Consider the following 21119-nt stretch of genomic DNA (forward strand, 5'->3'; position numbering starts at 1 on the left):
CACGTTTAGGATAATTATGTTGGTATTCTCTGAGTCTTTAAACTTTCCTGCTAACTTATACCATGCTATAAATATTAGTTCTTTCTAAGTAGTGAAGATGTTGTGCAGTTTATTTCTAAGCACTAACAGACTACGTGGCTGACGCTATGGTTAGCTATTCACCAGCATCCGCTGTCTGAAGCCACCTCTGGTAAGACTTGAGTGAAAATCTTCTGCCACGCTGTGGGGGTGGAGGGGAGAAGGGATCCAAGCTGCTCACAGGAAACGCTGTGGACATTGGAAAAGCAGAGGAAGCGGTTTGTTTATCTCGCCCTTTCTTTCTAACAGTGTGGTGCAGCAGAACAAACACTGAGTTTGAGAAATGACTTAGTCATTTATCACCTGTGTCTCTTCAGGCCAGTCAACTAAACTTCTTTAAACGCCAGCTTCTCAAACTTCATTGGCAAAATGATAACCACTATGTGCGAAGACCAACTCCAGAGGACAATTACCTAGCTCAAATTAGATCAAGTATAGGAAACACTTTGTAAACCTGAAAGCCCTAAAGCAATGTAAGTTATGGTTACTGATATTATTTGATTTATTTGGTAGTAAGAACCCCATGCATTCATGCCTGTATTCATTTATTTAACAGACATTTACTGAGTGCCTACCAGGACCCATGCACTGTCCTAAGCCCAGGGGATACAGCAGTGAACAAAAACAAAACCTTATTGCAGTCAACAGGCAGTGGGATGAGGGACGGGGACACAGTGAACAATGTCAGGTAGTGGTGAATGCCATGAACAAGCACGAGGCAGAGTAATGGCAAGGGAATGAGGAGGGCGTCAGGAGAGGCTTCTCTAAGGGGACGTTTAAGCAGAAACCTCAAGTGAGGTGAGGAAGCCATGCGAGTATCTGAGGAAACAAGAATGCGCGCGCTTGGCAACTGTGAGAAACAGCAAAGACGCCTCTGTGACTGGAGCTCGGGGCCTAGAGCAAAGAAGAGCAGGAAATGAGATTAAAGACTGGGGCCCACCGCAGTGTGCCTCATGTCGGCCATAATAATAATGACTTTTGGAATGGTTTTCCAAGTGTAAATGAAAGCCACTGGAGGGTTTTAAGCAGAATTCTATTTACTTACTGTTTACTAAATCCTACCACATGCCAGATACTCTGCTAGGCTAGACACAACTGTGAAAAAAAACATGTTTTGTCTTTACTTTCTCTAAGCTCCCAGTCTGGTGTGGAAGACACAGAAAGAAAGAAATTATTATAATGAAATGTTTGGGAAGGCCCATGAGACAAGAAAGAATCGTAGACTAGATTATCTAGATTCTTATTTCTATCACATCTAACTTCTTGCTCTGGAATACAGGAGTGGGTGGCATGGGGTTGGGGGAGAAGAAGCATCCCAGAAGCAAGGAATTGCTCCCGAAAACATAACTTGTTCGGGGAACTGGAAGGAACTTAGGGCGACCAGATATAGAATGGGGTCTGGGGCTGAAGAGACAGGCAGGAGCCAGGTCACAGAGGCATTTCCATGCCATTGTTTTTCAAACAGCACTCATGTGATCAACCTAGTAAGTAATAATCAGCATTTTTCATGTAATAGAATAAAATATGTTAGAGTGCACTGCCTATAGTAAAGACAAATTCTGCTTTTTCTTTTTTAAAAAAAGAAAACTTTGTTCAGTTGTATGTATACATGTATTTTCTAGGTCACAGTATAATATGTATTTTTTACTATGGTCATGGTCAAAAATGAAGCCAATGCTCTAGCCATGTTACGGAGTGAAAGTTAGCCTAGAGGAAATGATAAACTACTGCAAAGTGTAAGCTGGAAAGTGATATAAGCAGATTTGTGTGCAAGTGTGTATGCTGTTTGTTTTGACATATATATTTCAGAAATACTACTTGTGCAGCTGTGTGGAGACTGCATTAGAGAAGGATAAGGCTGGAGTCAGGCATCCATTTAATTGGCTATTATTTAATCCAGGCAAGAGCCACTACAGAAGTGTCTATAGGAATGGAGGGTTGGATGTTCAGGGTTTGGTAAGTGAGCAGCTGTGGTGAGGAGTCAAGGCTAGTTTCTGTCTTGGTCAGACAGTGACACCATTCACTAAGACAGGGAACACAGAATAGAGCAAATCTAAGGAGGAAGTTAGATTCAGTTTCCACTGATGTGAACTGAAGACATGCAAGTGAAGCTGATGGTAGCAACTGATTGCATATATAAGCCCCTCACCCCAGAGGAGAGGTCTGGGCCAGAGAGTTAACTGAGTGTTAACTGGGGACATCATTGCAATGACGAAAGCCATGGGAATGAATAATATGCTCAGAAAGATGGTGTGAAGAGAAAAGATTTACAGGATGAGCAGAGAGACATCTGGCAGACAAGGTGCAGTCAGGGAGACAGGAGGAAAACGAGAAAGTCGTGTCTGAGAAGCAATGGAAAAAAAGGTATTTTAAAAAGCAAGGAGTGGCTGATTCATTTTGCTGTACAGTAGAAAGTAACAGAACACTGCAAAGCAACCATGCTCCAATAAAAATTAATAATAAAAAAAGGAGTGGCTCAACGATAAGAAAATAAACAACTCAATTAAAAAATAGGGAAAACATTTATACATATGCCAAACAAGACACACAGATGGTAAATATGCATATTAAATGTTAACCATCATACAGCATTAAGGAATTACAAATTAAAATAACAAAGATACCACTTTACACCTGTTAGGACAGCAAAGACCCAAAGCACTGACAACACTTGGCAAGAGGAGCTCTCACTCATCGCTGGTGGAGATGCAAAATGGTACAGGCACTTTGAAAGACAGTTTGGTGGTTTCTTACAAAACTAAACATACCCTTAGCGTATAATCCAGCAATCACACTCCCTGGTATTTATTCAGGTGAGCTGAAAACTTACATCCCCACAAAATCCTGCACATGGACATTTACAGCAGTTTTGTTCATAACTGCCAAAACGTGGAGGCAACCAAGATGCTGATCAGTAGGTGATGCATAAGTAAACTGTGTATGTCCAGGCAATGGAACATTATTGAACATTAAAAAGAAATGAGCTATTAATCCACGAAAAGACACAGAGGAACTTTATATGCATTACTAAGTGAAAGAAGCCAATCTGAAAAGGTCACGTACTACATGATTCCAACTATATGACATTCTGGAAGAGGTAAAACTGTGGAGACAGCGAAACGATCACTGATGGCCAGGGGTTAAGGGAGCGGGATGGGGTGAACAGGCGCAGAGGATTCTCTGTATGACACCAGAACCATAGTAAACAGTGGACTTCAGTGATAATTCAGTGTAGTGTTACTGCAGGCTGATCAACTGTAACAAACGTTCTACTTTGGTGCCAGATACTGACAGTGGAAGAAAGCTATGACAACCTAGACACCATATTAAAAAGCAAAGACATCATCTTGCCAACAAAAGTATAGTCAAAGCTATGGCTTTTCCAGTAGTCGTGTACAGATGTGAGAGCTAGACCATAAAATAGGCTGAGCATCAAAGAACTGATGCTTTCGAATTATGGTTCTGGAGAAGATTCTTGAGAGTCCCTTGGACTGCAAGGAGATCAAACTAGTCCATCCTAAAGGAAAGCAACCCTGAATATTCATCGGAAGGACTGATGTTAAAACTGAAGCTCCAAAACATTGGCTGCCTGATGCAAAGAGCTGACTCACTGGAAAAGACCCTGATGCTAGGAAAGATTGAAGGCAACGGGAGAAAAGGGCGGCAGAAGATGAGATGTTCAGACTGCATCATTGACTCAATGGACATGAATTTGAGCAAACTCTGGGAGACAGTGGAGGACAGGGAAGCCTGGCGAGCTGCAGTCCATGGAGTTGCAAAGAGCTGGGCTCGGCTTAGCGACTGAACAAGGAGCAAATGACTGTGCAGGAAGCTGAGTGTGAGGGGATGGGGCAGGGCGAACGCGGGCACTCTCTGTACTTTCCGCTTAATTTTGCTATAAACCCAAACTGTTCTCAAAAATAAAGTTTACTTTTAAGAAAGAAAGCAAGCAGTGGTGAATTTTTAGTGTTTAGCTCCAGCACTGCAATGCGGCCATTAAGATGAAGACTGAGGACATCTAGCAGATTAGGACAAGGTCACTGGTGATGCCGGTCGAGCAGTCCATTACGCCCTTCTCTGCTCCCTTGTAGGGTAAACCAGAAAGAGCTGTGCCTATTTCCTTTCTCCCCATTTCCCTTCTATTCTTTTTTGGTTGTATTGACATGAATTAGGGCTTTGCTCCTACTCCACCACCGAGTCTGTACTTCAAGATCATCAATGATCTCCCCATTTCTAAATACGATACTCAGTTCTGTGTGGCTGTTAGCATAACTGATGCTATCTTGGGCCCCTAACCATTCCTCCTGTCCTTCCACTGACTGTGCCCCATGTCTGTGCCGTGTTGCTTCTCTGTGTCAAGGACTGTGTAGTTAATGGACGCTGTTTCATGACCATGAGGTCCAGGTGGCCTCTATGCTCTGATATCTCCCAATAGTGATGAAGAGCTTGGCTGACATATTCCTGGTGCCCATGAGACCAGTCACCCATTCATAAATCTGGACTTAGGAATGTACTTCCTGTTTCTAAGCACATACCCTGATACTCAGGTTAACTAGAAAACTGTCCCCTTCACAGTGCAGAGTACCGCTGCAAATGCTTCTGGATCGCCGTCTGTCTGATCCCATGCTGTGAGTAAGTTACCCTATAAAAAACTGACCCTCTGATCAACACGAGGCTGCCTGCCTTGTCTTCCTGTCTTGATGCTTTCTTAGTATGATGGGCACTTTTCATCCTCTCTGTCCTCCAACAAGTTCTATCATTTGACCCGTCAGGGGCACTCCACACCATTTCTCATTCCCCTCCTGGAAACATCGTCTTCCCTTGTTTTCTAGGACACAAACGCTCTGGCTTACCTTACTAACCATTCCTATGCTGACCCCTGCTCACCTTCCTGATCTCTGAATGTTAGCGTGTCCCAGAGATTAATCCTTGGACCTTTTCTCATCTCTACATTCATGGCCTAAAATGTGATCTTATCTCAGAGCTTTAAATCTTATCTATACACTGATCATTCCCAAATGTGTATCCACAGCCCACCACTCCCAACCAAGTCCTACTAATTTCAACTGCCCATACCATAACTCAACTTAGATGTCTAATGGGCATCTCAAATGAACACAGCTAAAACCTCTCTCCAAAATGGAGGCAGTCTTCTCTAGCCATTCCCACCTCTATTAGCAGTAAATCCATCCTTCCAGTTGCTCAAGCCAAGAACCCAGGAGTTACCTTTAATTACTCTCTTTCTCGCAGATCAAATCCCACATAAATGTTGCTGGAGCCAGACTGCCTAGGTTCAAATTCTAGTTTAGTCACTTACTAGCTGTGTTATCTTGGGAAAATAGCTAAATGTCTCCTGGTTTCAGCTTTATCACCTGTAAAATGGGGGCTAATAGTCTCATGTATCTTATAGGGTTGTTAAAATAATTAAATGAGTTAATGTTTGCAAAACGCTCGGAACGGTGCCACGCAGTACGTATTATCTCTTGAATCTGAAGGCTTCTTACCACCCCAACCTCTACACTCCAGTCTGGGAACTAGCCACCAAAATCTCCTACTAATGGTCTCCTTCCTTCAGCCCTTGAACCTTTCAACCAAGAGAGTTGGCAGAGTGATTTTGTTTTTGAAGAACAAAGGTCACCATAAAATTCTTTCAATACTTTTGCATGCTTGAAACTTTTCATAATAAATAATAAAAGTTAAAGAAAACCCAAAAGTCAGTTAATGCCATTCCTTTGTTAAAATTCTCTGACTTTTCTCATTTCACTCAAGAGTGAAAACTAAGGTCTTTACTCTGACTGCACCTCTCCCGTCCTCTCTCTCATTTCTGTCTAGCACAGAGGCTTCCATCCTGTTCCTTAGATACAAGTGTGTGTTCTCTCCCCAAGGCCTTTGCCCTCTGGCTGTCCCCTCTGCATGCAAAGCCCTTCCTCAGACTGCACAGCTCACACCCTCCCCTCACCTTCTCCAAGTCTTCACCAAAACGTCTGTTTTTCAGGGAAGGGGTTCCCTGCCATACCTTTACAAATAACCACCCAACCACCATCCCTAACCTACCACCTGACTCTATTTTATTTTTCCCATGGCTTTTTTCTAAAATGCATTTTAGAAACAAAATTTCTGATGTTGATTTCAAATGCAATTCTTGTTTTCTTTCTAAAACGTAATTCCCATATGCTTACACTCTGCTCCCAACCCAGCTGACATATACGCTATAGGTTGTACCTTTAACTGAAACCATGATGGGGCAAAACTAAACAGACGGCTTAGAGCACTGCCCCAGAATGTCCCTTTCTTATGTGTGCATACAGATGGTGATGAAAGACTGTAGATTCTAGGTGCCTGTTTTCTTTCTTTTTGTTTTTATTTTTTTTGGGGGGGGTGCCTGTTTTCAGTGATACTTTTTTCTAAGAGCTACTGCCCACTCATTCAAAAAGTACTTTTTTATTTGAGTTGGGGGGATAAATGTCACAGAAGCAGGAAATGTAATATCAGCAAGACTAAGATGCAAAGCCTGCTTTCCCCTTGCCATTTATTCCGCATCTCAATGGAGCCCCCAGTAAATCCTGGGTTGGCCAAACAATTTTACCATTTAAGTGTTATGGAAGCACCCAAAAGAACTTTTTGACCAACCCAACAGAAATATTATCCTGAAAAAGGCTGAGAGATAAAACAGAGATGAAACAGGACTATCATCTACTGCCCCGCTACTATGTGCTGGGCCTATTAACTCTCCATACATGATTTAATTTAGTTCTCATAGTAGTGGTCCTCACCAAACTGTCAGTCTTTTATTAATGAGGAGACTTAGTAATCTGCCCACCACACTAGCAGCCCTGTGTAGAGTCCAGAACCAAACTCGGGCAGGGTTATCTGAAGCTAAAACCTAGACACTCTGTTCCTATAGAATCATGCCTCCAGAGGTTCAATTCAGCAAACTGTTAAATGGGTCATTTATACCCCATCACTCAATTCTGGGATAACTTAGCATGTCTACTGTTCCATGAACCCAGTCATAGCCGTGTGCTGGCATTTCCCTTACCTGTGGACATAAAAAATGGGATGCGAAACTTTCCACTCAACACCCGGGCCCGCAGATTCTGCAGTGTGCTCCCATCAAACGGCAGGGCCCCGCACACAAGCACATAGAGGACGACTCCGAGGCTCTGCATTGCAAACAGAGAACGTTTGATTAAAATCGCATCAGAGAAACAAGAGAGGTCATTATAGTATGTGTATGAAGAATTGGTGATGGACCGGGAAGCCAGGCACGCTGTAGTCCATGGGGTCGCAAAGAATCAGACACAACTGAGCGACTGAACTGAACTGATGGAGAGAGTGGTGAGTCATGCACGAGATAATGGGACAAACATTTCCTTTTCTTCTTTTTTTTAATGAGAAATAATATGGGGCATTGTCAAGGCCAATCATCTTTAGAATAGTTAGCATTCTTCTTTGCTTCCAGACATGAGTTTTGGGGAACATATCTAGAATTTCTCTCAGTACTCATCCTAGGGAGAAGGCAAGGGGCAACAACAGAAAGAATTTCTGTTCTTAGCAAGGGCATCTGTCCAAGCTTGCCCTTGGGATTTTTTTTTTTTTCTTTGCAGATACAAAGTGGGAGATGGAAACCTGTGGCTCAGTCCATATGACAAGGGCTGGAGAGCAGTCTTTGTACAAAGAATTGAAAATTCAAACAGGCGATCAAGATCTCAGTCTCATCCAGGATGAGGACAGCTGCCGTCAGACTAGGGTAACTAACGCTGCAGGGAGAAGAGGCAGCAGTCACATACCCAGATGTCCACCTTGGGTCCGTCATACTCCTTTCCTTCAAAGAGTTCAGGAGCAGCATAGGGAGGGCTGCCACACCAGGTCTTCAGTAGCTGCCCAGGGGTGAAGAGGTTACTGAAGCCAAAATCTAGAAAGACAAATGGACACCACTCATGTGATCTTGACCAGTGAAGACGAGTTTCTAGTCACTAGAATAAAGATTCTGGATCCTTAAGTGTGAATATCAAACACGAAAAGAGAACTTTTAGAAATTATATAACCAGCTGCTTAAATTTAAAATAACACTGAAACAGAGATACAGATGGGCTGGAAAGTAAAAGATATCTGGTTAACCAAAAGTAAACATGATTGGTTTACATCAGTACCAAAATCAGTACCATTTCCTTCACAAATCTGGACTGAGGTGAGTGGTACCTTTAAGAACAAAAACAAAATTGGATAAAGATTGATATCAAGACCACATCAGAATCAGGAAATACATGTTAAGTCTACTCAGCTGGACCCAGGATTTTCAGATTATTTTTACTTCTTGTGACAAACATATTTATGACCACGACAGACACTGAACTTAAAAATTAGACAAAGTGACTTTATTACCATTAAGATGGCTTATTCAAGATAAAGAATATGCAATTTATTTGCCATCAAACCAAGAATGTTTACACTTTAACTTCAACTTCCTCTTTTTATTTCTCCCCCTCCCACTGTGTGAAGAGAGAGTAGACGGGAGACTGGAGGGGTAGAGAGTGGAGAGGAAGACTAAGAACTTAAATGAGACAAAGGACAGCGTCTCACTGACTCAGAAATACTTCTATGCACATAAATATTTCTATCAACGACTCCAGGTAAGGCAGGCTGAAGCTCCGTCCTTTCCCAGGCCTGCCATTTTCCCACATTCCCAGCACCTCTCAGGAGCTCCTCGCCCGCTCCTGGTTTTACTCCCAATGACAATTCTTCCTCCATTTGCTGTTTGCTCTTCCTCCTCCTCCTCCAGGTGTTTTCTAGTAAGGCATGTGCTGATTTTGACTGTTACTACTTCCTCTATGGTTCCTCAGGACCAGCTCTTCTGGGCCCATAGCTTCCACCATCATCAATCACCTGTTTGGTAATGATTCTCCAAATTTATAGCTCTGACCCTGGTACCACTCTTAAGTTGCTGATGTGGCCTTCCAGTACTTGCCTGGGAAGAAACATCTCAACTTTGCCATTTTCCAAAATCAAACTGCTCTTCCAACGATGTTCCCGTGTTCATTTATGGAGTTACCATCACAGTACTAGGAGCACTGGCTCTTCGTGCCTCGCTACCTCTCATTTCCATTTCAAACCGGGGATAACCTTGTACTGCTTCTACCCTGTGTGTCCTGAACTTACCTCCTTCTTTCCATTTCCATTCCCCCATCTCAGCTCATACTCTCATCTTCTCTCATCTTCTCGACTGGCACTCTTGCTTACTGCCCTCTGCTTGCCGCTAAGCTGCCCATTTAGAGCAGGGAGCAAGACACAAATCACGCCTCGCTCCTCCTCACTCAGAAACACCTGCTGGCTCCTTTCTGCTCACAGAAGAGCCCAGCTCTCTTCGCATTTAGGGTCCTTCACGACAAGCCAGCTCAACCCTCCATCTCCAGCCCAGCCCTGGGCATTCTGGCATGGCCAGACCATCCACATCCTGTATCTCTGTGCTTCTCTTACGCGGCTTCCTTTCTGTGCCATGCCTTTTCCTTTCCTTGCCACTTTAGAAATAGCACTTATATTCAGTGCCCAGTCAAATATTACTTCCCGTACGAGGCCTTCACTGACTCCCGCCTTGACACCACGTCAGTGGCTTCCTCCTCTGTGCTCCCCTGGCCCTCTGTTTGTGCCTCTACAGCCCAATCACAAGCCTCATGTTATACTGAGTTGTATCGTGTGTTTATATCCTCCACTAGTTAGTAAACTAGGGACATTGTTCTATTTATATTATTCTCCAGACGGTGTTTTCATACATAGCAGGGACTCAAGAGAGGGCCACTAAACTAAACTGCAATACAACTGCAATGGGAGCGCTAGGCCAGTCCTCTTGTCACCTCCTGGCTACTGGAGCCTTATTAGACTGACTGGCAGCTGGCCAGCTCCTATGGCCTCTACCCGCTAGTCAGCCCTCCAAGATCACAAGGGGCTCAGAGGTGGGGCCATCATTAGAATCACTATAGCTACTTCGACAAGAGAAATCAAATACTCTCATTCATTAATGCAAAATAAATGCCTCATCTGTCAAGTCTTCCTGAATCTCCTGTAAGAAATGTCCTCTACCTTCTCTGCATTCCCTTATTACTTTGTATTCCTCCTTTATTTTTGTTAATTCCACATATAAATAACATACTATCCTATCTCTTTAGGCTTCCCAGGTGGCACTAGTGGTAAAGAACCTGCCTGTCAATGCAGGAGATGAAAGAGACATGGGTTTGATCCCTGGGTTGGGAAGATCCCCTGGAGAAGGAAATGGCAACCCATTGCAGTACTCTTGCTTGGGAAATCCCATTGTCAGAGGAGCCTGGTAGGCCACAGTCTGTGGGGTCGCAGAGTCGGACAAGGCTGAGCATGCACACACACACACCTTTCTCTAGTAGAGGTCTCAGTTCAGTTCAGTTCAGTTCAGTCGCTCAGTCGTGTCTGACTCTTTGCGACCCCGTGAATCACAGCACGCCAGGCCTCCCTGTCCATCACCAACTCCCGGAGTTCACCCAGACTCACATCCATCGAGTCAGTGATGCCATCCAGCCATCTCATCCTCTGTCGTCCCCTTCTCCTCTTGCCCCCAATCCCTCCCAGCATCAGAGTCTTTTCCAATGAGTCAACTCTTCGCATGAGGTGGCCAAACTGGAGTTTCAGCTTTAGCATCATTCCTTCCAAAGAAATCCCAGGGCTGATCTCCTTCAGAATGGACTGGTGGGATCTCCTTGCAGTCCAAGGGACTCTCAAGAGTCTTCTCCAACACCACAGTTCAAAAGCATCAATTTTTTGGCACTCAGCCTTCTTCACAGTCCAACTCTCACATCCATACATGATGACAGGAAAAACCATAGCCTTGACTAGATGAACCTTTGTTGGCGAAGTAATGTCTTTGCTTTTGAATATGCTATCTAGGTTGGTCATAACTTTCCTTCCAAGGAGTAAGCGTCTTTTAATTTCATGGCTGCAGTCACCATCTACAGTGATTTTGGAGCCCCCCAAAATTACCCCCTCTCTAACTAATTCCTTAAAAATACTTTTTTTCATCTCTGACTCTCATATTACCTAACACACAGTTTAACTTAAACACAATAGGTGCTTAACAAATGTTGAGTTGAATGCAACTGCAATTAAAGCCCTACCAACTAATCTTTGACATTTGAAGCCCAATCATTTTATCAGTTGAAGTCTTTAACCTGTTTTTCTTAAGAGACTGGGGATAGGTTGCTAAAAATCCCAACAAAGGTGATTCAACAGAGCTGGTACTTTGGGGATTATTTAGAAAGAGGACTCTTGATGTATCTTTAATTGGTTGGCAAAGACCTTCACTGATCCTTTCCCCCGACTAGCCTTTCGCTGCACAGTGAGGAAGACATGTTGATGGAGACTGTAATAATTGATGGGCTCTGATGTTGGTGTGACTGGATAGCAAAGTCCAGAAGAGAAAGTCATGGAGTATTCTGCTCATGTTTTGAATGGAGAATGCCACAGGGCAAGCAATGAATTAATACCACTTGATTTTAAAACTTCCCAATAAGCAGCTTAAAGTATATAAGGGAAATTTGTCATTTTGAACTATGAATGCTCTATCTACAATTAATCACCTTTCTACTCTTTTACTCTGCTGAGGAGGAGAAGTTACAGAGCAAGAGCTTGTTTTCTTTTTGTTTTTAATCTACCAAACAGGAAACCTTTACAAAGGAAACAATATCAAAGGAAACCATCTTCAGCAATAGCTACAGGCTTAGATTGCTATTAGGTGTTTATATGAAAAATGAGTGTGCAAGAATGAATGACTGATCAGGGTCTGACATCTAAAGAGGCCATATGGGGGAAGCACCTGCTTCCACAGCAAGTTACAGCCACACAGCTGCTTCAACAGCTAGACCCAAAGACTGACAGCGATTCAAAAACCACCATCCCTCCACCAGCTTGCCTCTCTTTCCTATTAAAGAGCAAACAAAAACCCTTTAGTCTTGTAAATGTGTCATGGGGTCTCCTCTAATCACTCCATATATTACTCTTACTCCTAACCCTAAGGGTTTTGCACTTTTAAGCAAAATCTGCTTCACTGTGCTTGCTATGACACTTTCCCTGCCATGAACACTAGCTTCCTCCAATGAATGATCCTGGCAAAGGCCAATTCATCTTTTTCTTCTTTTTATTATTTTTTGTTGTGCTGGGTCTTCGTCACTGCTCATGGGCTTTCTCTGGTTGCTGTGCACAGGCTCTAGGCACACCGGTTTCAGTAGCTGTGGGTCATGGGCTCAACAGCTGTTGGTTTCAGCAGTTGCAGCACACAGACTCAGTTGTTGTGGCTTGAGGGTTCTAGACTGTGGGCTTGGTAGTTGTGGGTACACGGGTTTCGCTGCTCCATGGCCTGTGCAGTCTTCCCAGACCAGGGATAGAACTCATGTCCCCTACATTGGCAGGCAGATTCTTATCCACTGGACCAGCAGGGAAGTCCCAAATCATTCTTTAACGTAACAAACCTAACAGAATCTGACCCACCCTCCCACTTCGATACACATATTATTACTGTAAATTCAGTTTTACTGAAAGCATACTGGTGTCGTGTCTTCACTAGTGCCTCATCACAAGTGTTACACATTAATCTTCAATACAGCTATGCAGCCGGTAAGTTAAAAATTCTGGCCAGCTCACTGTCCATTCAGCAAAACCATAACTTATTTTCTGAACACTTAACTTACTAAGAGAAATCTCCAATTAGTAACATATATGAAATTTGGAGCTCACTGTGAAAGTTTAATTCCTTCTAATCAACACTGCAGGGACTGAATAACTGAGAAGAAAAGAATTCCTCCTCTATTCTTTCAGTAGCTTACCTTCCTTGAGGGAGAGGGGTTTGCAACCCATAGTTAAGAAGACTGGCAGGGAAAAATGAAAGCACTTAAAATTCAAACCAGTCTATTTGGGGTTTTATTGGTAGTTTAGGGAAGGCTGAAGGGACTACTAGTGGGATGTGGAGGTATACTGGGATAGGCGGGGAACAGACAAGACATGGAACAGAATCATTAAGATTTGTGTTGGTTTTGAGTTATCTACACATGCAGGCAAATGAAAAAAACTGCAAGATGACCCAACCTGGAAGCAGAAATTCTCATGAAAAATTTAAAGCAATGGTTAAAAAAGAATGATGGAGAATTCTTGCTGGCTTGGATCAGAAACGTCAAAGAAGAAAGGAAAGAAAAGCTTTTAGAATTTAAGTTTGATCAGTTACCTTGATCCTAGAAAACCAAATTTCCCTTCAATGGAATGGGCATGTTCATCTTATTTTGGTTCAGTAGCAAGCTGGAATCAAGATTGATGGGAGAAATATCAATAACCTCAGATATGCAGATGACACCACCCTTATGGCAGAAAGCGAAGAAGAACTAAAGAGCCTCTTGATGAAAGTGAAAGAGGAGAGTGAAAAAGTTGGCTTAAAGCTCAACATTCAGAAAACTAAGATCATGGCATCCAGTCCCATCACTTTATGGCAAATGATGAGGAAACAGTGGAAACAGTGGCTGACTTTATTTTTGGGGGCTCCAAAATCACTGCAGATGGTGACTGCAGCCATGAAATTAAAAGACGCTTACTTCTTGGAAGGAAAGTTATGACCAGCTAGACAGCATATTAAAAAGCAGAGACACTACTTTGTCAACAAAGGTCTGTCTAGTCAAGGCTATGATTTTTCCAGTGGTCATGTATGGATGTGAGAGTTGGACTATAAAGAAAGCTGAGCGCAGAAGAACTGATGCTTTTGAACTGTGGTATTGGAGAAGATTCTTGAGAGTCCCTTGGACTGCAAGGAGATCTAACCAGTCCATCCTAAGGGAGATCAGCCCTGGCTGTTCATTGGAAGGACTGATATTGAAGCTTAAACTCTAATACTTTGGCCACCTCATGCAAAGAGCTGACTCATCTGAAAAGACCCTGATGCTGGGAAAGATTGAGGGCAGAAGAAGGGGACAACAGAGCATGAGATGGTTGAAGTGCATCACTGACTCAATGGACATGAGTTTGAGTAAACTCCACGAGTTGGTGATGGACAGGGAGGCCTGGTGTGCTGCAGTTCATGGGGTCACAAAGAGTCGGACACAACTAAGCAACTGAACTGTACTGAACTGAAAGCTGCTCTTAATCATAATGTCTTTCAGTGTTTCCTAAAGCTTTTTATTCTTAATGTCATCATCAGGGTCTCTAAGTTCTTCCATTTCCTTCACTCATGTATCAGTAGAGCAATGTGTTGGTTCCTATGAAAGAAGCGAATGCAGAAAAGATATGTTCCTACTGAAGGACTCAAAAAAGAAAGCAGAACTTGAGTTGAGTGGACTGGATCTAGAAAAGCACAGGGGGACTATGGAAAGAGATTTTTCTAAGTGGTGGTTGGGGAAAAGCAGAGCAAAAGGCTAATCACTTGGAACTAGTACGCTAAGTTGAAGCAACAATAAAGAAAGTACCCTAGGTATGATGTAAGGTTCACAGAGGTATACGGCAAGAAACAACATTACACAGTAACAACAGGCCAGACTTCTCCGCGGTGCTAGAGAAGACTCTTGAGTCCCTTGGACTGCAAGGAGATCCAACCAGTCAATCTGAAGGAAAATCAACCGTGAATTTTCATTGGAAGGACTGATGGTGAAGCTGAAGCTCCAATTCTTTGGCCACGTGATGTGAAGAGCTGACTCATTGGAAAAGACCCTGATGCTGGGAAAGACTGAAGGCAGGAGGAGAAGGGATGACAGAGGACAAGATGGTTGGATGGGATCACTGACTCAATGGACATGAGTTTGAGCAAGCTCTGGAAGATGGTGAAGGACAGGAAAGCCTTGTGTGCTGCAGTCCATGGCGGTCACAAAGAATCAGACACGACTGAGCGACTGAACAACAAATACAATATGTGGTCTTTTGTGACTGGCTACTTTCAGATATGCAGATGACACCACCCTTATGGCAGAAAGTGAAGAGGAACTAAAAAGCCTCTTGATGAAAGTGAAAGAGGAGAGTGAAAAAGTTGGCTTAAAGCTCAACATTCAGAAAACTAAGATCATGGCATCTGGTCCCATCACTTCATGGCAAATAGATGGGGAAACAGTGGAAGTGTCAGACTTTATTATTTTGGGCTCCAAAATTACTGCAGATGGTGATTGCAGCCATGAAATTAAAAGATGCTTACTCCCTGGAAGCAAAGTTATGACCAACCTAGATAGCATATTGAAAAGCAGAGATACTACTTTGCCAACAAAGGTCTGTCTAGTTAAGGCTATGGTTTTTCCAGTAGTCATGTATGGATGTGAGTTGGACTGTGAAGAAAGCTGAGCGCCGAAGAATTGATGCTTTTGAACTATGGTGCTGGGGAAGACTTGCGAGCCCCTTGGACTGCGAGGAGATCCAACCAGTCCATCCTAAAGGAGATCAGCCCTGGGTGTTCATTGGAAGGACTGATGCTGAGGCTGAAACTCCAATACTTTGGCCACCTCATGCAAAGAGCTGATTCATTGGAGAAGACCCTGATGTTGGGAGGGATTGGAGGCAGGAGGAGAAGGGGATGACAGAGGATGAGATGGCTGGATGGCATCACCGACTAGATGCACATGAGTTTGGGTGAACTCCAGGAGTTGGTGATGGACAGGGAGGCCTGGCGTGCTGCGATTCATGGGGTCGCAAAGAGTCGGACACGACTGAGCGACTGACCTGACTGACTGACTGACTTTCAATTAGCATAATGCTTTCAAGGTTCATCCACATTGTAGCATCTATCAGTAGTTCACTCTTTTTTTTTTTTAATTATGAGTGATATTCTATGGTACGAACATACCACATTATGTATCCATTCATCACTTGATGGATATTTAGACTGATTCTTTTGGTAGGGGGTACCATAAATAATGTCGCTATGAACATTCATGTGACTTTTTTTGTGGATGTATGTTTTCATTTCTCTTACATATATACCTAGGAGTGGAACTGCGGGGTCATATGGTAACTCCATATTTAACCTTTTCAGAAACTGCATGGCTGTAACACTTTACATTCCCACCAACATCGTACAAGAGTTCTAATTTCTCCACATCCTCCCTGACACTTATTACTATCTTTTTATATTTTTTAAATTACAGCTCTTCTGGGGGGTGGGGTACCTTACCATGATTTTAATTTGCATTTTCCCTGATGGCTAATGATGCTGGGCATCATTTCATGTGCTAATTGGCCATTTGTGTATCTTCTTTGGACAAATACCTATTCAAATCTTTTGCCCATTTTTAGATTGCATTATCTTTTTTTTTTCCTGAGCAGCAGGCAACATGTAGGATCTTAGTTCCCTGACCAGGGATTGAACCTTGTCCTCTGCTATGGAAGCATGGAGCCTTAACCACTGGACCACCAGGTTCCCTGGATTATCTTTTTATTATTAAGTTGTAAAAATTATTTATATTCTCTGGATACAACTCCATAGATATGATTTGCAAATATTTTCTCCCATTCTGTGGATTATCTTTTCACTTTCTTGACAGTGTCCTTTGATGCACAGAGGTTTTTAAATTTTAATGTCCAATTTACCCAGATTTTCTTTTGTACTTATACTTTCAGTGTCATAGCTAAGAAATTACTACCTAACCTAAGGTCACACAGATTCACCCCTATGTTTTCTTCTACTTAGTTATGCAATGAGCACCTGTGAACCCACCACCCAAATAAAGTACTGGTATCTGAATAATTATTTATGTCAAATCATAAGCAGTACTCATTCCGTTTCCTATGTCCTCTTCCAACCATTGATTTTCAACCCTGTCAGCACATCAGGATTATCAATGTATTTAGAGTGATCCACAACTTCACCTCAGACCTACTGGATCTCCTGGAAATAATTTAGACATCTGAATGTAAACAAATAAAACAACTCTTCCTGAAAATGTGTGAGAACTCTTATGGCCATGAAATGGTTGGATGGCATCGCCAACTCGATGGACATGAGTTTGAGCCAGCTCCGGGAGTTGGTGATAGGAGGGAAGCCTGGTGTGCTTCAGTCCATGGGGTAGTAAAGGGCCGGACATGACTGAGCAACCGAACTGAAGTGATGGGCAGTGAGGAGTCACTGGGACTTCTGGCACAGGCAGATGTAGTAAAGTTAACCTGAAAGCAAGACTAGATTAAGTATGAGGCAGGACTTCTCTGGTGGTCCAGTGATTAAGACTCCATGCTTCCAATGCAGGGGATGTGGGTGATTCCTGATCAAGGAACTAAGATTTCACATGCCACGTGGCGTAGCCTAAAAACTAAAAAAAATTATAAAAAATGTATGAGGAGAAGTAGAAGGCCTGTGAGAAAGTAAAAACAGTGAAAATGAGACAACTCAGAAATTATTTTGACAAAAGCTAGGACAGTACTTGAGATAATACATAGGATAAAAAGGAGGGGAAGGCACAGAGTATTTGATTTGGGAAGAAAAAGATTTGTTTTTATTTAAAAAGGTGCAAAGTTTGGTTTAAGAAGGTGAGAAGAAATTCAAGTGGAGATGTTCTGACAAATCAAGGTGTAGTAATGAATGGATAAAAGTTTTTTGAAAGAATAATGAAAAAGGAATGGCTGGGAGTTATGGCTTAGGACACCCAAAAGTACTTCCTATGCTATAGGTACAGGATCAGAAAGAGGATGGAACAAAAGCAAGAGAGAGATATCTTATCATTATAACAAAGAAGCTGAGAGGAGAAAAGCATGTCAAAGAAGGAAAAGGTAGTCTGCAGCAACCATACGATGTCATCCAAGTACTGTACAGGTACTTCTATCTGAGGGAAAACTGTGATCACATATAAATACTTGAGACTAGAAATCGTATAACTTCCCCTCAGAAGTTTTGTTAGTTAATTTGTCTTAAAAGAAATGCTAAGTCATAGGAATGAACTATGAACATAACCCAGATTCATTGTGAATCATCTAGAATGTCACACTATGAATAAGACAACGCATTTCTTACTAAGTTGGATGACAACCAATTAATAATTTTGAACTCAGAGTAAATTCATTCAGGGTGCTGAGAAATGAGCAATCTGGGTCATGCAGTGGAGCAGCGAGGACTCCGGCGAGTCAGGCATCCTGGGCTGCCCTGGATCTCTCTCTCCCAGTGCTGCAGTTTTCCCATTTGTGCAGCTCCTGGAATTCTATGGAATAAAGTAAACATATTCCTCAAGCGACTCTCCATCAAGTGCTGTTACAGAGTATGTGTGTCTGTGTGTGCTCAGTTGCTTAGTCGAGCCTGACGCTTCGCAACCCTATGGACCGCAGCCCACCAGGCTCCTCTGTCCTTGGGATTTTCCAGGTGAGAATACTGGAGATGGCTGTCATCTCCTCCTGCAGGGGATCTTTCTGACCCAGGGATTGAACCCTCCTCTCCTATGTCTCCTGCAGGCAGATTCTTTACCACTGAGCCACTGGGGATTAGATGAGCATTATTTTTATTTCACTTCTGGGAAAGTGAGGGTCATTAAGTATCATGTTCAAATTCAAAGGTTAAAAAAAAAAAGACTTACTAAGAACAAGGTTCAGCCTATAATGCCAGCCTGGACACCCTCAAAGCCCACACTGTGCTTTTAGCATCATGCATATGTTTATACTGAGGTAAATGTACATCCCAGAATTATTTTTATACTACTTCTAAATTCCTCAGTTATTATATACTACTGCTTTTCGTTTTATTCTTGACTGCCAATCCTTTGCTATACTTAACATAATTCCCAAAGGCATACAAGCCTTGAAACATATTGTTTCTCAACAAGTTGCTTGAAAAACAGTGCATTGAAAAGACAGTAGGCACTGTATAAAACTGGGGAAAGGATTAATTTCTCAATAAATGCCATAGGTACATCTGATTTTTCCTATGGGAAAAAATTAAATAGGACACTTTCCTCATATCATATTCTAAAATCAATTCTAGGTAGATCAACTTAATACAAATGGTAAAACTACAAAGTTTTTTTAAATAAAGTAATAAAGGAAATTATAGCTTCAGGAGATGGAAGGATTTCTTAAACAAGAAACAAAAGGCACACGTCATAAAGGAAAAGATAGTAAATTTGGTTACATTAAAATTATACTAAAGGGTGTATTCATTAAAGGTATTTTAAAGGTATTTTAAAGAGAATGAAATGAGAAATCTCGAAACAAAAGAAGCTATTTGTAACACATAAAACAAAAGACTCATGTTCTTATTATTGAAACAAAAACTCCTATAAATCAGTAAGACAGACAACCCAGTAGAAACATGGGCAGAAGACTTTTTTTTAGCAGACACTTAAAAAAAGCCAAAAGACATAAAAGGAGTTCAATCTCACTATTAAGACGAAATTAAAATCTAAATCCACAATGAGATAACCATTACGCACTCAGTGGCTTGGGAAATATTATAAAGTGTAATAATATCCAGCACTACTAAATATAAAGTAAATAGCTAATAGGGACCAACTGTATACAGCACAAGGAACTTGACTCAGGGTCCTGTAATGGCAAAATATCGGGAAAAAAATTTTAAGAGGAGTGCGTATGTGGATACGTATAGCTGATTCACTTTGCTGCATACCTGAAACTAGTCGAAACAACTAGAGTTGTAAATCAGTCAGTTCAGTCGCTCAGTTGTGTCTGACTCTTTGCGACCCCACAGACTGCAGCACACCAGGCCTCCTTGTCCATCACCAACTCCTGGAGTTTACTCAAACTCATGTCCATTGACTCGGTGATGCCATCCAACCATCTCATCCTCTGTTGTCTCCTTCTCCTTGTGCCTTCAATCTTTCCCAGCATTAGGGTCTTTTCCAATGAGTCAGCTCTTCGCATCAGGTGGCCAAAATACTGGAGTTTCCCCTTCAGAATAAGTCCTTCTAATGAATATTCAGGACTGATTTTCTTTACAATGGACTGGTTGGATCGCCTTTCAGTCCAAGGGACTCTCAAGAGTCTTCTCCAAAACCACAGTTCAAAAGCATCAATTCTTCAGCACTCAGCTTTCTTTATAGTCCAACTCTCACGTCCACACATGACTACAGGAAAAACCACAGCTTTGACTAGATGGAACTTTGTTAGCAAAGTAATGTCTCTGCTTTTTAATATGCTGTCTAGGTTGGTCATAACTTTTCTTCCAAGGAGCAAGCATCTTTTTATTTCATGGCTGCAGTCACCATCTGCAGTGATTTTGGAGCCCAAAAAAATACATTCTGTCACTGTTTCCACTGTTTCCTCATCTAGTTGCCATGAAGTGATGGGACCAGATGTCATGATCTTAGTTTTCTGAATGTTGAGTTTTAAGCCAACTTTTTCACTCTCCTCTTTCACTTTCATTATGAGGCTCTTTAGTTCCTCTTTGCTTTCTGCCATAAGGATGGTGTCATCTGTATATCTGAGGTTATTGATATTTATCTTGATAATTTTGATTCCAGCTTGTGCTTCCTCCAGCCCAGCATTTCTCATGATGTACTCTGCATAGAAGTTACATAAGCAGGGTTACAATATACCGCCTTGATGTACTCCTTTCCCTATCTGGAACCAGTCTGTTGTTCCATGTCCAGTTCTAAGTATTGCTTCCTGACCTGCATATAGGTTTCTCAGGAGGCAGGTCAGGGGGTCTGGTATTCCTATCTCTTGAAGAATTTTCCAGAGTTTGTTGTAGTCCACAGAGTCAAAGGCTTTGGCATAGTCAACAAAGCAGAAGTAGATGTTTTTCTGGAACCCTCTTGCTTTTTTGATAATCCAATGGATGTTGGCAGTTTGATCTCTGGTTCTTCTGTCTTTTCTAAACCCAGCTTGAACATCTGGAAGTTCATGGTTCATGCACTGTTGAAGCCTGGCTTGGAGAATTCTGAGCATTATTTACCATCATGTGAGAAGAATGCAACTGTGCAGTAGTTTGAGTATTTTTTGGCATTGCCTTTCTTTGGGATTAGAATGAAAACTGACCTTTTCCAGTCCTATGGCCACTGCTGAGTTTTCCAAATTTGCTGGCATATTGAGTGCAGCACTTTTATAGCATCATCCTTTAGGATTTGAAATAG

At 42.2% G+C, this 21119-nt stretch overlaps 1 protein-coding gene across 4 annotated transcripts in view; it reads right to left on the reverse strand.

Moving 5' to 3' along the window:
* Positions 1–21119, reverse strand: part of SIK3 (SIK family kinase 3) — a 264492-nt gene that overhangs the window by 42123 nt on the left and 201250 nt on the right. For all 4 annotated transcript variants that reach the window (XM_070803474.1, XM_070803472.1, XM_070803473.1 and 1 more), the window contains exons 5-6: positions 7869–7993; positions 7118–7241 (exon numbers count right to left, since the gene is read on the reverse strand). In XM_070803474.1, coding sequence (XP_070659575.1) covers positions 7118–7241; positions 7869–7993 — 249 coding nt within the window. The remainder of the gene's footprint in view (positions 1–7117; positions 7242–7868; positions 7994–21119) is intronic.

The sequence above is a fragment of the Bos indicus genome, chromosome 15 (assembly GCF_029378745.1).
Source record: "Bos indicus isolate NIAB-ARS_2022 breed Sahiwal x Tharparkar chromosome 15, NIAB-ARS_B.indTharparkar_mat_pri_1.0, whole genome shotgun sequence".
In the NCBI taxonomy this organism is placed as follows: domain Eukaryota; kingdom Metazoa; phylum Chordata; class Mammalia; order Artiodactyla; family Bovidae; genus Bos; species Bos indicus.